Source organism: Bactrocera oleae, chromosome 5 (assembly GCF_042242935.1).
Source record: "Bactrocera oleae isolate idBacOlea1 chromosome 5, idBacOlea1, whole genome shotgun sequence".
NCBI lineage: Eukaryota > Metazoa > Arthropoda > Insecta > Diptera > Tephritidae > Bactrocera > Bactrocera oleae.
In genome coordinates, this window is record NC_091539.1 from 61,082,448 (window position 1) to 61,097,910 (window position 15,463).

General features: G+C 36.3%; 1 protein-coding gene across 1 annotated transcript; it reads left to right on the forward strand.

Annotated features, from left to right (window-relative positions):
* The first annotated feature begins 1,035 nt into the window (after nucleotides 1-1,035).
* LOC106625559 (gustatory receptor for bitter taste 66a) lies at nucleotides 1,036-3,226 on the forward strand. The gene is made up of 6 exons (XM_036362337.2): nucleotides 1,036-1,509; nucleotides 1,590-2,099; nucleotides 2,164-2,447; nucleotides 2,505-2,693; nucleotides 2,766-2,855; nucleotides 2,971-3,226. The coding sequence occupies exons 1-6, from the start codon at nucleotides 1,275-1,277 to the stop codon at nucleotides 3,139-3,141; spliced, it is 1,479 nt and encodes a 492-aa protein (XP_036218230.2). The 5' UTR covers nucleotides 1,036-1,274; the 3' UTR covers nucleotides 3,142-3,226.
* The last annotated feature ends 12,237 nt before the right edge of the window (nucleotides 3,227-15,463 follow it).

The following is a 15,463-nucleotide window of genomic DNA, read 5'->3' on the forward strand; positions in this document are numbered from 1 at the left end:
TGTTGTCTTCATAACTTTGACCAAAATGCACACTGACTGCGAACAGAATAGCCGCCGCACTCTAATAAAATAGATTAATTTTTTCTACAGCGATAAGAATTTCTTTCACTTTTTGCCACGAACAATGACAAATGTGTTCTTTTTATGAATGAACAATAATATGTAAATTGATACCCGCGGCTGTACTAGTTGGTATGGTAAGTAAGCATTTTAGATATTCGTAGTTGAACGGCAAATGGATTGGCACGTTTATCGCTGGCAATTATTATAAGAGGTTTTCAGCGATATGTATCTAGTCGTGTGCACTGAAATAAATTTCTTATGCAAGGGTTATTACTTAGCTTCTTGCGAAGGTGCTGGCTGAGTGAGAAAAAAATTAATGTGTTATGAAGTGTCTTGTGTTTTATGACGAATTAGGGTCAAACGACCTCAGAAATTATTAAATGCGAAAATGTTTATATTCCGAAATTTCTTGCTTTCGATATTGCTCTAAGTTGGTTAAGCTCGACTAATACCACAAACAACTCTATGTTTTCAGTTGATCCGAAACTTCCAATCTGAAGATTGTGATAAACAGTATTAAGGGAAAATGAAGAGATGCTGAGTTCTTGATCATGAAATACTCTCTCTTTTCTCTCCCTCTCTCCCTCTCTTTCTTTCTTTTTATTTTTCTATCTTTTTCTCTCTTCACCTCTCTTAACTAAGAACATTTGTAACGAAACGACTTCCCAAGTTTACTATATGGTCATATATATAAAGAGTATTAGTGAAGAAGAGAGAACTCGGGCAAAAAAGTCTACTCATATTCATAAATTATCAAAAAATACATGTAATATATATTTCTTACTTCGAAAATGGCCACTGTAGCCTTCGGGGTCGATCGCGTCCATTTTACACGCAGGTAGTGGGTTCAACTTATGTCAAGAAAAAAAAAATAAATTATTAAGAAATGGTTTTCGCGGGGAAATCGCCTAATGGAAAGTTTTATGGTTATACAATAATAACAACTTAAATTTTCCCCTTTTAATAAATATTTTTATTTCTGTAAAGCATTAATTATATATTGACAATATTATTCCTAACCTAATATCTATAAGTTTTTCAATGCTCTAACTAATTTCTCACAGTGCTGCAATAATTTCCATTAATTAAAAAGAAATCGCCCATCAGCGCTGTTACTAATTACTAGGTTTGCACCTAGCTGTCATTTGCTGTCTACATTTTGCCGCATTAGCACACAACACCTACAAAAAATTAACACGGCACAAGTGAAGATGTCCGAAATCAATGGACGGCCGCAGCCATTTTTGCAAAGCTTTAATTCAATTTATTATCTTTGCAAACTTTTAGGCGTTTATCCATATGATTTGCAGAAATTCTATTATCAAGGCATACTGCAGGGCTCACGCCTAGGCAGCTGCGTGGTGGTGACGGTAATGTGCATCACCTTCATGCTCTTCAACTTATCCATATTTACCTTTGGCGACGAACAGGTCACAGCAAAGAATAGTAAGTTCAAAGTAATGTGGCTTTTTATATTTGTATATTGTATATCTTTTTTTTTTGTATTGTATATTGTATAAATCCAGATCACCTAAGTATTATCGTCACAGTAGTGTTTACCTATATTACTCCCGCCACCATGTTCACCGATCAGATAACCGCTATACGTAATCAAACGCGGCTACCTGAACTCTTCGAACGCATCGACTATGTCGACGAGGATCTTCGGCAGTTGGGTATTTCGGTGGATAATCGACGCGTACAGCGCGGCATTTGGCTGATGATCGGGTTCACTTTTTTCTGTGAATTTTTTATATTTTTCTCTTCAATCTGGTTTTTGCTTGACGAATTGAAATGGACCACAGCGCTATGGATCTTTATCTCGCTTCCAACATTCTATAACACACTAGATAAAATTTGGTTTCTAGGCATTTTGTTGGGGCTGAGAGATCGTTTTGACGCCATTAATGCAGAGCTGGAAAGGATAGCAGAAAATCTGGAGAAAGGACAGACACGGCAGCTGAAGGGTGAACTCTGTCAGGGTAACGATTTGGTGCTGCAGACATCACTGCCACTGCGCATGGAACAGGTCGAGGGTATGTATAGAAAAATTCCTTCGGAATTAAATAAATGATTCTAGAAGTTGTCTTGTCTCTTAAGATATCAAATTGGAGCGTCTGGTGCGCAATGCTTTCGGTGATTTACTGCACGACCGCGAACCGATTAAAAACTGCATGCTCAGCATAAGCCATGAAAGCTCGCTTTGCACATTCAAAGCTGTACAGGAACGTTTCATAAGCTTATGTCAGTTGCACGACAGCACTTGTAGGATTGCCAAGTTGCTCAACGAACTTTGGTCGTATCCAATATTGATACTGATGGCCTTCGGTTTTGTCAACGTTACATCACAACTTTACTTTGTTTATTGCGCTACGCAAATTGACGTACGTAACGCTATCTTTTTTGCCATTTAACAGTAGTTCTTACGCTCTCTTTCACAGCATACCATCCCACTGGTCTTTCGCTCCGCCAAGGAGCGCTCCATCTCGACCGTATTTCTCACTTACATCGGCGGCAAATGCGTGTCGTTGATGCTTTACAGCTGGAAGACGTCACAGGCAGCGCGTCGTGCCGGCATTTGCCTGCATAAGTGTGGCGTTGCCGCTGACACCAATGCGGTTTATGAAATTGTCAGTGCTTACTTTTTTGTGACTTTAATTGTTCTTCATATTTTTTTTATCGTGAGACTCATGTAATTTCAGGTTAATCATTTGTCATTGAAGCTCTTGAATCACGCCATAAATTTCTCGGCATGCGGATTTTTTGCGCTGGACATGGGTACTTTATATGCGGTACGTGCCTTCGAGCAATATTCTGCAATTGCTTCCCTATTTTTTAGTAGCCACCAGCATGCGTATGCCTTCTGAAACCGTTATATTTTATGCGTATTTTTGATATGTTTTATAGGTTTGTGGCGCAATAACCAGTTATCTGATTATACTCATACAATTCGATATGGCCGGGCAACAAGTGCGGATTTCTAAGGAGTTGGCTGCTTCGAATGAGACTACCGCCGTTGAGTTAATAACTGAAAATTACACCGTTATGCCGATGGCATCAACAACGCCATGGGATTAGATATGGGATGTAAATTTATAGATTTTGATAGAAATGTAAATGAGTATATTAGCATGCATATATTGTATATTATGGTTTATAAATCGGATATTAAATGTAGAATTTTACGATAATTGCATTATTAAAAATATTCAAAATGATACTCATAAACTCCATGTTTTAAAAACTCCGTTACAGTGGATTGAAGTATACAAAATAATCTGATATATTTATTATCATTATCTCAGTTAGATAGCTATTGGAAAGTATGATGCTGAAGTGGTATCATTATTTCCAAATAGGTGGCAATCCTTCAAAAAATAAATAGATTATCCAGAGGGGTGGCAACCGCCATAGAATTTTAATTTTCTATTATACGTATTAAAATTACAAATTTTTTCAAACCGGTGGCAACTTTCTATTTTATTTTTATTTTATTCAATCTGGGTATTATAATGAAGCGTACAAAATCATCTGATATGTGTATTATTATTACTTCAGTTTCATAGCTTTTGCTATAAACCGGTTGCAGTGTAGTTAAATTATACCAAAATTTCCAAACAATTGGCAACCCACCCAAAAATATTTTCGAATGAATATTTTAATGAAGACATTAGACTAATAATAATTTTAATTCTTTTATAAATTAAAATCATAAGAAAGAATGGAACTCAACGAAATAATTCCAAAATAATAATTATAAAGTAAGCTTTTAAAAATGGGAAAATTATAAAGCTATATATATTGTTGTTTTTCAGTGGAGATACATGTTAGCTTTACGTAAGGTTGGGGGATTTGAAAAAGGAGCCTCAAGTTGTGACCTAAAAATGGGCAGTAAATTGTTTATAAACAAATTTGTATTGTATTATTTACACAAATTTTGAATTGACACGAGCTACAGTCTCGACATATCAACGCCACCTTTTTTAAAAAACAAAGTTTTGAGCAAAAAGAGTATTGCTTCTAGAACTCTAAGCACCACTCTGCGGAAGACCAATTGTCAAAGAGATCGTTAAAACAATGGAAATCGACGAAGTCGACCATCATGTAAGCACTGTTTCGAATATCCGCGAGCTAAATATTGCATACAAAAACCTAATTTTAACAAGGCTGGATATAAAAAGTAACTCGATGTATGAGTGCCACACGAGTTAAAGTAAAAAAATCTCTTGGACCGAATTCAAGGATTTGCCATGTGTTCGGTGAGATTGACAGGAAATCATGCAATATGAGCTACTTCCCTGCAGCTAAATTTCAAAATCGGACCTGTGCTTTTAATAATTGGATCGTTTGAGGGAAGCAATTGCTCTGAAGCTGGTAACTTTGGCCAATAGGAGAGGAATTGCTTTCAATCAACGCTAGGCCACACACAACGCTAATGATTCGCCAGAAGCTACAGGAGCTCGGTTGGGAAGTTCTTATGAACTATCTATAATATATTGCTGGTACCAAGAGATTACTACCTGTTCCTGTCAATGGCGAATGATTTGGCTCGGAAAAAATTGACCTCAAGAGTAGCTTGTAAAAGTCGACTGTCCCAATTTTTTGACAATACCCGATGAGCTTAGAAACAAATTAGTATTAAAGCGAATGCAAATAATTTCCCATAAATATTCAATACATATATATATATAGCAAACATCGAATTCATATCGATATTTTATGGGTTAAATTCTAATTTCGGCGGTGCCTAGTGTGCGCTCACTACTTATGAAATTATTGCGGTAAATTTAGATATTAATCAGCAGACGTACAAAGTGAATTGCCAGTGCATAACTATGAGCGTGTTTGCAGCAACTCATTAGTGGTTAATGTGTGTGCAACATATTTGTCATCGAAATAAGCAGTAAACAGCGTTTGCACACAAACGCACACACAAACACAGCTATGACACGCTTCTATACATGCCTTTGGGTGAGCGTACAAATACACGTTTACTACTCGGCATACATATGTAAATGCGATTGGATTAGCAGTGAATTGCCGACCGCATTTGCCGCTCAATGACTTACACGCATACAAACAAACAAACAAATATTTGTCCATGCGTTTGGAGTGGGTGTGTGTGTGTGTGTGCGCTAGGCCTTCGTAGGTAACTACTAATGCGGTGCTGATGAGCGACGAGTGACGAGCGATGTACTCGAATTGCATGCACCGCGGTCACATCACCGCTAGCTGTAAACCAATGTTGCCACACACCAATACACACACACATCTAAGTATTTACACACACAATTGCATATATATATTCGTATTTACCGTTGACATCACGAAGCCGAACTCGCATTGCTGAGTTAGGCCGCAAATAGAAGCCGTCGCTGTTGGATGCAGTTAGCCTGCTGCCAAACACCGTTATTTGACGGCTTGGTTGCCTGACAATTTGACTGATTTCCAAGTGTGTAATTAATTAAATTTTCGCATTGCGCAATTGCGAATGTAAATGCGAAATGTGAAATGTAAATGGATATTAATTAAAATGCCAATTAAAATTTTTTACAAAATATATATTTTCAAAGCTCACATTTTTATGGCTGCACATTAACAAAGCGCACTATCGAGCGCTTGGCTGTGGGAAGAGCGCTAAAACAAGGCTGAGAGCAGCTAGTGCCGCTGCTCAGCGCCTAAACGTATGCAAGACTCGTTGTTTGGGCAAGGCGAACGGCTAACAAAAAATGCTAATTACAGAAGCAATCATCATCACCCACAACGCCAGCAGCATTACCAAAAAAAACAACAACAACAATAGGAACAAAAGCAACAAGAGTAACAACAACAAAAAAGGTCTGCAGCCACTTCTTTGGCTGCCAACATCATTAGCCCGTGCAGTGTTACCGCTATTTGGGGCGTGAGCTAGTGGCTGCTCGGCGATGACAAAAAACGTGTTGGAGCTGTTGCATGTAGCGCCTGCTGCAGGCAGTCGGCAGGCAGCAGCCTGCAGTCGGCGGCAAATGCAAGTTACCGTGAAATATTGTATGGCTTTGGCATTGATGGCATTGCTGGTGGCGACGGCGGTTGGTTGCAAGGCTATTTCTGCTTCTGCTGCAAGTGACTGCCATTCGCACTCATTACAACTTATGTTGCCGCATGCAGCCAATCATTTGCCATTTGCAGGCCTCATATAGAAATTGTAAGCTTTTTGCTTCCACGCTCATTTGAATGCGCAGTTTCTTTTATTGTTGTTTTTTTTTTTTTTTGTAAGCTTTGCTATAGCCATAAAAATAAAGAAAAAATTTACCTAAAAAAGCGCGAACGCCTAAAAATCTGCTAAAAAGCAATGTTGCTGTGAAAAAAGTGCAAAATCGGGTGTTGAAAAAAATTGGCGGTCGAGTGAATTGCCTGTGGCTAAGGCTTTTGAAAATCTAGCCTTAAAAAAATTGAAATGACTAACTAAAATATGTAAATAAAATGTGCAAAAAAGTAAAAATTTTAGTGGCGTGGTTGGCCGTAAGTGCATACCAATTTATGTGTGCATGATTGCAGTGTTGCATTTGAAAAAGCCGCTCTCTCGCTTTGTGCATAATTAAAAAAATTCAGCGAGATGTTTGCAATTTTTTGTTTTTAGATATTTCCTATTTTACATATCAGTAACATTAAATTTTAAAGGCATACAAGGTGTAATTCAAAAGTTTCAGGATTTTTATTTAAAAACGAATATTATTTGTTCTTTTTTTTGCAAAATTTATTGGTCGCCTTCAAAATAGTCTCCTTCCGCCTGAATACAACGTTTTGCGCGTTCAAGAAGGTTATCGAATGACTTTTTTAGGTCATTTGTCGGTATAGCGTTGAGGATAGCGGTAGTCGTCTTTTGGATGGCATCAACGTCAGCATAGCGGTTTCCTTTCGCTTGGCTTCGGGCTCATATTCAAAGCACCATGTTTCGTCACCAGTCACAATCGATGATGTCTCTTGAATGTTGAATTCTGAGGTCTTTTTCGTTTTGTTTCAAAGTGTGCGGAACAAATCGAGCACAAACCTTTCTGAGGCCCAAATTTTCTGTCAAAATACGATAAATCGACGCTGCGGATATTGATAATTCCGATTCCATATATTTAAGCGATGATTTCGGCTCTTTTTTGATGAATTCACGCACAATTTCCGTGTTTTTTTTTCGTTCACAACATCTTTGAGAGGATTTTTGGAAAACACTTTTATTGGCTTATGAGAATTGCTTGAGAAATCCTTTAAAAGATCAGCCACATAGATTTTAAGACTGCGATAAAATTTCTGTCTGAACTGGCCTAGTAAAGCGATACTGAGAAATATATTTTACTAAATATGGTCGAGGGATGATCCCAAAAATTGCATTAATTCCGCAAAGCCATCACATTTTATAAAATAACATTGTATAAGAGCATAAGCAGACTCGCCCATACTCACACGGTTGCAATGCGACTCAAACTCAAGTTCACTAAAAGTTAATATTTTTCTGAATTCAGCATTCAAAGCCAAATATGCCACTATATTTTCCAAGAAACCAGACGTAAAAAGACTACTTTTCTCTGATACAGTGATATCTCGAAAGTACTATTATACCGTACTTATGCTATACCTGTTTCCATTTATTTTTAACCCACTGTTGAATTAACACCAACAATGATCGCTAGAATTCAACACTGCTTAACACTGAGTAAAAATATAACAAATTGCAAATAAATTTTTTATTGCATGCGATAAATTTAAATATGTGCTCATTTAATACCGAAATTCTATAAAAATTATTATGACCTTAAACTAATATGTAAACTGTCGTAATTTTTTATGACTTCTCAATATATTTTCTATCGCGTGATTTTTATGCAATTTTCGTTTTAACAAATAATTTATAAACTATTTGCTGTATTTGCGGTTACAAAATAATAGAGTTATAAAGTGGCATATTAACTGCCCTAAAATAAAAATTAAAACAAACAAAACTTTAACGTCTGTTACTATAATACCCTTTACAGGTGCTTTCTTTTTGCATAAAAGTGTATAAAAAAAAGAATTTATCATTATATTGATTTTTATCAGTCAGTTTCTTTGACAGCTACAGCTATATGCTCAAGTGGTCCAAACTGAACAATATATTCTGAGATTATATAGTTGCCGTGTGTAATAATACATGCCAAGGGTCGTAAAGAAATATTGTGAAATTAAAAGGTTTTCCATACAAGGACTTGAGCTTGATCGATCAATTTATATGGCAGTCATTATAGCACCTAAATGACTCGATGTGAACTATTTCTTTGCAGATTACAGCGTTGATTTTAATTATAATATTTGGTGAAGATATCTGCACAAATTAAAAAGTTTTCGATACAAGCATTTGATTCCAGGCGATCAGTTTGTGTGACAGCTATATGCTATATCGGTCCGATATAGGCGCTTCCGACAAATGAGTAGCTGCTTGGAGAGAAAAGGACGTGTGCAAAATTTCAGAACGATATCTCAAAAGCTGAAGGACTGTTTCGCGTACATATAGACAAATAGACGGACTATATATATATATTAGGGTGGAGCGAAAAATAAATTTTTATTTTGCTTAGCCTGAAGGTAATATTTGTAGATTATAATAAAAGAAAATTTTTGAAAATAAATTTGGAGTTAAAATCTTTTTTAGACAAAAAAAATTTTTTTTTTGGTTTAGACTCTTCACATTTGTATAAAAATTACCGAATTTGACGGTTTTTGACTAAAAATTTATTTTAACGCTCAAGACTTTTGTTTTAATATTCCAATAATGACCAAACATTTTTTTTACGAAATAAAATTTTAACTTCAAAATTTATTTTGAAACTGAGTGCGCCGTCTCTAGAGGTTGAAAAAAACTTTTTTTTTGGCCAAACGTTTTCTTTTTTTAAAATATACCGATTTTACCCCCCTGCTAAGCCAAAAAAAAATTTTTCGCTCCACCCTAATATATATATACTTTATAAAATAACCAAAAATACATAACTATATGCTTTTTCTTAAACACAAAGGATAAATGAAATCGTTTAATCAGAAAACATTACGTTCCCCTAATATTTTTATGACTTTAGTATGGAAGATTGGACTTTGTTTCATCTTGTCATTTATTTTCAAGGCAAGTTACTAAAATATTCTGAGAGTAGTTCGTCTTCAGCACACTGTTCAAACTTTTTTAAATATATATAATCATTTATGTAAACAAATTTACATGAGTTCTTCTTTAAGCCTCAACATTAAATTATGCAGTAATCTTACCGTCCGCCTCAAGAATCCTCAAAAATAACCAATACGCCCCAGTCAGCGCAATGTTTATCAAAAATGCTAGCTTTATTGTGACTTAAATATGAAAATCTGAAAATCCGCTTGCCAGTCTGCCAGTTTTACTGTTCTTATCCACAATTTAAATGCGCCGTCTTTTTGACTTTTTTCCAACACTTATTTCCTTACTGCCACTTTCATTACACTTCGGCAGTATAATTCGGTGTATGGCAATGAAGAATGAATTGCCAGCAGTTTTATTGACCTCCCGCACACAATAATAAACCAGCTAACGAACACTCGGCACACACAGACACACATATGCATGCATGGCCCGGCAGTTCAACACTCGCTTAACAATTTTAACAAACACACACGCACAGACACACACACACATACTCGTATGCAACCGTGCATTGCGACTATTGGACGCTGCGGCTTTTAAACATTTGCCACAGATTTTTTCTCCCCGCTTAACCAACGCGCATTGCATGTGCGCTTTTTGCTTGTTGCTGCCACCGATGTGGTTTTTGTTGTTTTTGTGTTTTTTGTTTTGTTTTTGCATTTTTGCCGTCCCTGTTATTGCCTTGTTACGCGTGTATTTGCCATTTTAAGCATTCGCCTGTGGCAGTCCATGCAGCACCAGTGTGGCAGTCTCAGTGGCAGCGACAGCGACAGCGACATCCAGAATGCGTCGCTGGCAATGGCAGTGACAGTGTTGTAAAAGTCTTTAACGAGCCAGCACTTAATTTTTCTGTACGCCAACGCCGCCTCCCCCTCTCCCTCTCCCTCTGTCACATGCACCTCGTTCTCTCCTGTCACATGCAACTCGTCCGTTATAACGTAGCTGCACAGCCGTTTGTGCTTGCGGCAAGATCACCGAAGCGCGCCATGCAACACACATACTTGCCCCCGTCGATCCGCTCCTGCAGCCCTTCCGCTCCGTGTGTTTTCGTTTATTTTCTTTAAAATTTGGTTATATAGTTTTTTATGCGCTTTTGACTTAAAAATTATTGCGCGACTTTAATGTGCTGAGATTTTATGCAGGAAAAATGCTGTAATTAAAGAAAATGTTGTAGTGTTAGTTAAGTGTGGTGGCGGAGTGTGGTGACGCAAGCGTCTCGTAGTAAAATGTTAACGCAAGCTCAGTGATGTTAATGTCTTCTGGTTTGACTTTCAGCAAGTTAATGTCGCTTTTTTTATTAGCTTATAGCAGAAGTATAAAATTGTAGTAACTTTTTTTATGGCAACCCGTATATTACTTCAATTGTTCGGATAAAAATTTAACAATATATAAATTGGTTATATTTTTGAAGCATTTAAGTTTAAGTTATTGGGTATAAAGTGGATCTAGTTTATATTTAACAAAACGACGCTGGTAGATCATTAATTTGATTGACTAAACTATAGCAGACTCACCAAATTATTCAAGCATAAAAGTTTTTTAGAATTCATCCCAATTACTCCTTACAAAATACTGAAACAAAAATAATTACTGATGGAATTCGATAGCGAAGAATTCTACATTCGAAACTAACTTTACCTTTAAGCTCTGATTACTTTGTTAATATTTATTTGGTTGAACGGCGATTTTACGAAATCTTAAAAGTTCTGGTAGGAAGCAGGCGATGGCAGCATTAAAGCCAAAGTCGAATTGTCGCAAAGGTTATAACAGACTGGTACAAATCTGTGTACCACGCCAACACACTTAAAAAGGATTTTGTCAGAAAAATATTAACTTTGAAATATTTTTTTATACATAATGGTATTCAGCAAATGAAATAGGACTTCGCCTCTGAAGATATAGTACTGAGTTTATATAAAGATTTTTAGATGAAAAAACTGTCCTGAATAACTAAGTTTTTCATACATCTGCATCAATGTCTCAATAAAAAGATTTGATTTTTAATTTTTGGCAGTAATTTATCATGTAAGCCATTTACAAGTGATCTATAACTTAATTAAAAAAATTGTTAGTATTGAAGAAACCGGTTATACCACTTTAATGAGGTATCCGCTTATTCTCCTATATCGAAGCAAACTCGCTCACTCTGTTGCCGCTTTCACGTGTAAAATTTTTGTCAAGAGAGCAGCACTTAAAGATTGCGAGCAGAGAAATGGCGAATCGAAGCCAGTTATGAGGGAGAGAGATTAGTTAGTTATGGTAGGAAATTTTTTTTTGTCATAACAATCAGGATAATTGAATAATAGACTGTTTTAATATTTTAAATGAAAATAAGAGTTAGAAGGCCACAAAAGCGAAAAAGCAATACAATTTCCGATGAGTGAACATTTTTGGGTTTACACTCTCATTTCTCGACAGTCAGTTATACAGCAAAGAGCAAGAAAATGGACAAATGGTATTCAGTTCATTGCGAAGCCGAGAAAATTCACTGGAATTGAGCTAACCAGTTTCTTCATGCAACAATTTCATGCGTTTATAATGCTGCTACAGTTTCCTTGAAGGAAGTACAATAAAATAGACATATGTAAATAAACAGTTAGTTACATATAAATCAAAGTGGGCCACGCAGCCATAATGCTCAACGCATATATGAGCAAGCGATGTATAGAACGAGAGAGGGGTGGCTGTAGTGAACCTTACGCCGTCGTACGCCAGTATGAACAAATAATTTTTGGGGTCGCTTGCCTCGAGTAGTAAATATTTGCACTGCAACAAGAACAACAACAATACGAACGACAAACAAAGTAATGGCAATATAATGCCGCAATGACTTGATGCATTCTCGACACACGCATGAGTGAGCGGCTGAATGAGTGAGCCAGTAAATGCGTATGGCTGAGTGAGTTTCGTAGTGCAGCGGCATGGCAGTGCCCGCTGCCACGCAATAGTAGGCGACCTTGTCCTTATGCCAAACTACCACACAACTCCAGCTATATTTAGCATGTTGCACAACACAGAGCATGGCAGAGCAGAGTACAGCATTGGTTGGTTGGTTTGCTGATGATGTTGCAGCTATGGAATTGAAAGCATCCAGAAGTGGTTTTACGCAAAGCTGAGGCACTGCAAATAAAAAATGCAACAGAGGAATGTTTAAAAGTGTAGCAAATAAAGCAAAACAAAAAAAAAAACATTAAAACGAAAAAAAATATTAAAAAATGGAAACAAGCAAAGATTGCATGTGTGCAACAAATACTGGTGTGCAACAACTCTTAAAAATTCAACGAATTTTGCGGTGCTTATCACGCGTGCTAGTATTTCTATGTGTGTGTGTGTGTGAGTGTGGGTATGTGTGCCGTTATACTCTTTTTAGAGTGGCTTATATGAGCGCCACGACCGTAGAGTCAAGTAACCCCCTCCACTTTTGGCAGGCACAGATATTCCAATGCTTGTATACGTGTGTGTGTGGACCAAATAAATATGTACATATATGTGGATGCATAACCACACTTGTAGTTGTGCAATCCAAGTTGGCAATGCCAACGCGCGTTAGTGCAGCAGCGTTTGAGTATTTTATGCTCAAAGTAAGTTGAAGTGTTTGTTTCAGTTTTGTTTTCTGTGTTCATTTTCTTTTTGTTTTTCCAAATTTCTGAATGAATTTACAACTTGTATGCCAAAAAGGAAAATGCTTGCGAATGTAGGTAAATAACAATTTCATTGTTAGCGCGCATTTGCCTCTGCCTCTGCCTCTGCCTGCCAATGAGTGTGTGTGTTGGAATATGTGTATGTATGTATGTGTGTGCAGAAGGTTTACTAGATTTGGACAAATATTTGCTCCAAAGTCTGTATAGAAAATGGAATTGGAAGAAAATCAAAATATTTTCGGTATTTTTGCATAAAACATTAAGGCACATCAACCCCAACCCCACCAGCGCTACTCACACATGCAAAAATAAAAGTGACTTTTAACTAGTTTTAAAATTTTGAGAGGATGTAGGATATTTCCACAAATTTATAGCATTTTCAGATGTTATTTTTTCATCATCAGTCGCTTTTGAGCTTTCGTCTTTCGCCTTATTGCTACCAGGGTCGCCATCGCTGAGGCCGTTGAACATAAGCAATATTCTATTATTTTTACTAATTCGAAAGCATTTTTAATTTTACAGTAAAACAAGAAAAAACGTGAACTTCGTTTGCACCGAAGCTAGAATACCTTGGAAAAAATAAAAAAATTTCCATACAAGGACTTTATTTTGGTCGGTCAGTTTGTATGACAGCTATATGCTATAGCGATCCAATCTTAAAAATTTTCTCAAAGATTGTAGCGATGCTATGAATAATAATATATGTCAAATTTTGTGAAGATATCTCATCAAATAAAACGTTTTTTATAACAAGACTTGAGTTTGATCGGTCAGTTTGTATGACAGTTATATAATATGTTATAGCTGTTCGATATCGGCGTTATCGACAAATAAGCAGCTTCTTGAAGAGAAAAGAATGTATGTAAAACTAAAAATCTATATGTCAAAAATTGAGGCAGTAGTTCGCGTGTATACAGATATACAGACGCGCTGATAATTTATGTATATGATATATAAATCTTTGACGAGTCTATCTGTTGCTACAAACTTTGTGGTAAGCTTAATATACTCTCTTCAGGATATAATAATATTTTTTAACTCGAAAATTTTAAATTTGTAAGACTAATAACATTACACATGGTCAGTTAAAATAAAGTCCTTTGTAAAACGAAAAACTTTTAAAAATGAATTTGCACTACATTCCGGTCCAAAACATATCTTATGCTTACGCAAGGTTCGGCTGTGGTGTAGTAAACTTAAGCGGACATCAAAATTTCGAACTTATAACTTTTTTACACATATGTATTGAGATCACACGACTCTGTCTCGAAAACAGCAACAACAGGATATATGGTGATTGCTTCCGGAGTAAATACTCACTGTCTGAGGAAGATTGAACTCAGACTCAGTAAATATGCTGTAACCACAATGAGATGGCAACCTTTGCTTAAAAAATACTACAGCGATCTGGAGGCATCAAACTAGAGTTTTTGTTAGTCATAAATACTGATGGGAGGCTTTTCGAAAGAGCTTCTACTAGCACACGAGAAACCCTCAACAAAATCCTATCGCCAGATCATATTATTATTATTAGGTAAAGGTCCCTTCTTTATTTCAGTAACATATCTTACACTTTAGACAGCATTTTTAATCTAATATCAACCAAAGGCACACTTACATTCGATATCTGTGGGCCTGAAAACAAATAGTATGATTTCTATCATTTTTAGATGAGAAGTAGCGCACCTTGAAGGCACTATTTGTGTTAAGTTTTGTTCGACTAAAGTGAAAGAATCATCTGGAATTTAATGTTGTGTTATATAGAAATGAGGCGTGGTTTTAGTACAATTTCACCAATTTTTAAACTGTAAGATAGAAATTTCAAAAAACTGTTATTTAGTGGAATTTTGTCGAGTATTACCGGTGATATGAGTTTTGGTCTAAAAGTGAGCGTGGTCATGCCCATTCTCTAATTTTTTTCCGAGTTACATTTTACCTTATAATCTTTATGGTTGCTTTTGTTGTTGTAGAGTTATGCCGCTACAACAACAACGACATAGTCTGTAATGCTTCTGACGTTTTTCTTTAGAAAATGATAGCAATTTTAGAAACCATCTGCAACGCACATTTTGGAATATAATTATATAACTGCCGATAAACTTCTAAGCTACGTCTTGGGTATTAATTCAAAAACACACATATTGTTTTGTTTTTGTAGCAGTTGAAATTTTTTCACTCACGGAAATGTTAAAATGAAATGACAGCAACCGGTTCCGCTTCAACGTCAGTGATTTCATTGTGGCACAACTTCTTGGTGGAAAAACAAAACTATATTCTTTCACCACTAGCTACTCTTTCTTCTCGTTGCGCAATGCACATGTGTATACACTTAAATGCCATTATATTTCGTCACTGCAATCATTTCGTCGTTTTCGCCTAAGTATGACTTAAGTGCATTTGCACTCTATTCTACCCTCTTCATAGAAATGAGAAGGAAATTGAGCACCTCGCGTGCAACCACCCATTCTATACAAGTTAATAACAAGTGCTAATGTATTGTATATTGGTGCACTTTCAATGCGCTGTTGTGTGCGGTTTGGAATTCTCTGCAAAAACCTCATTTTCAAGCACAATAACGGTAATAATAATA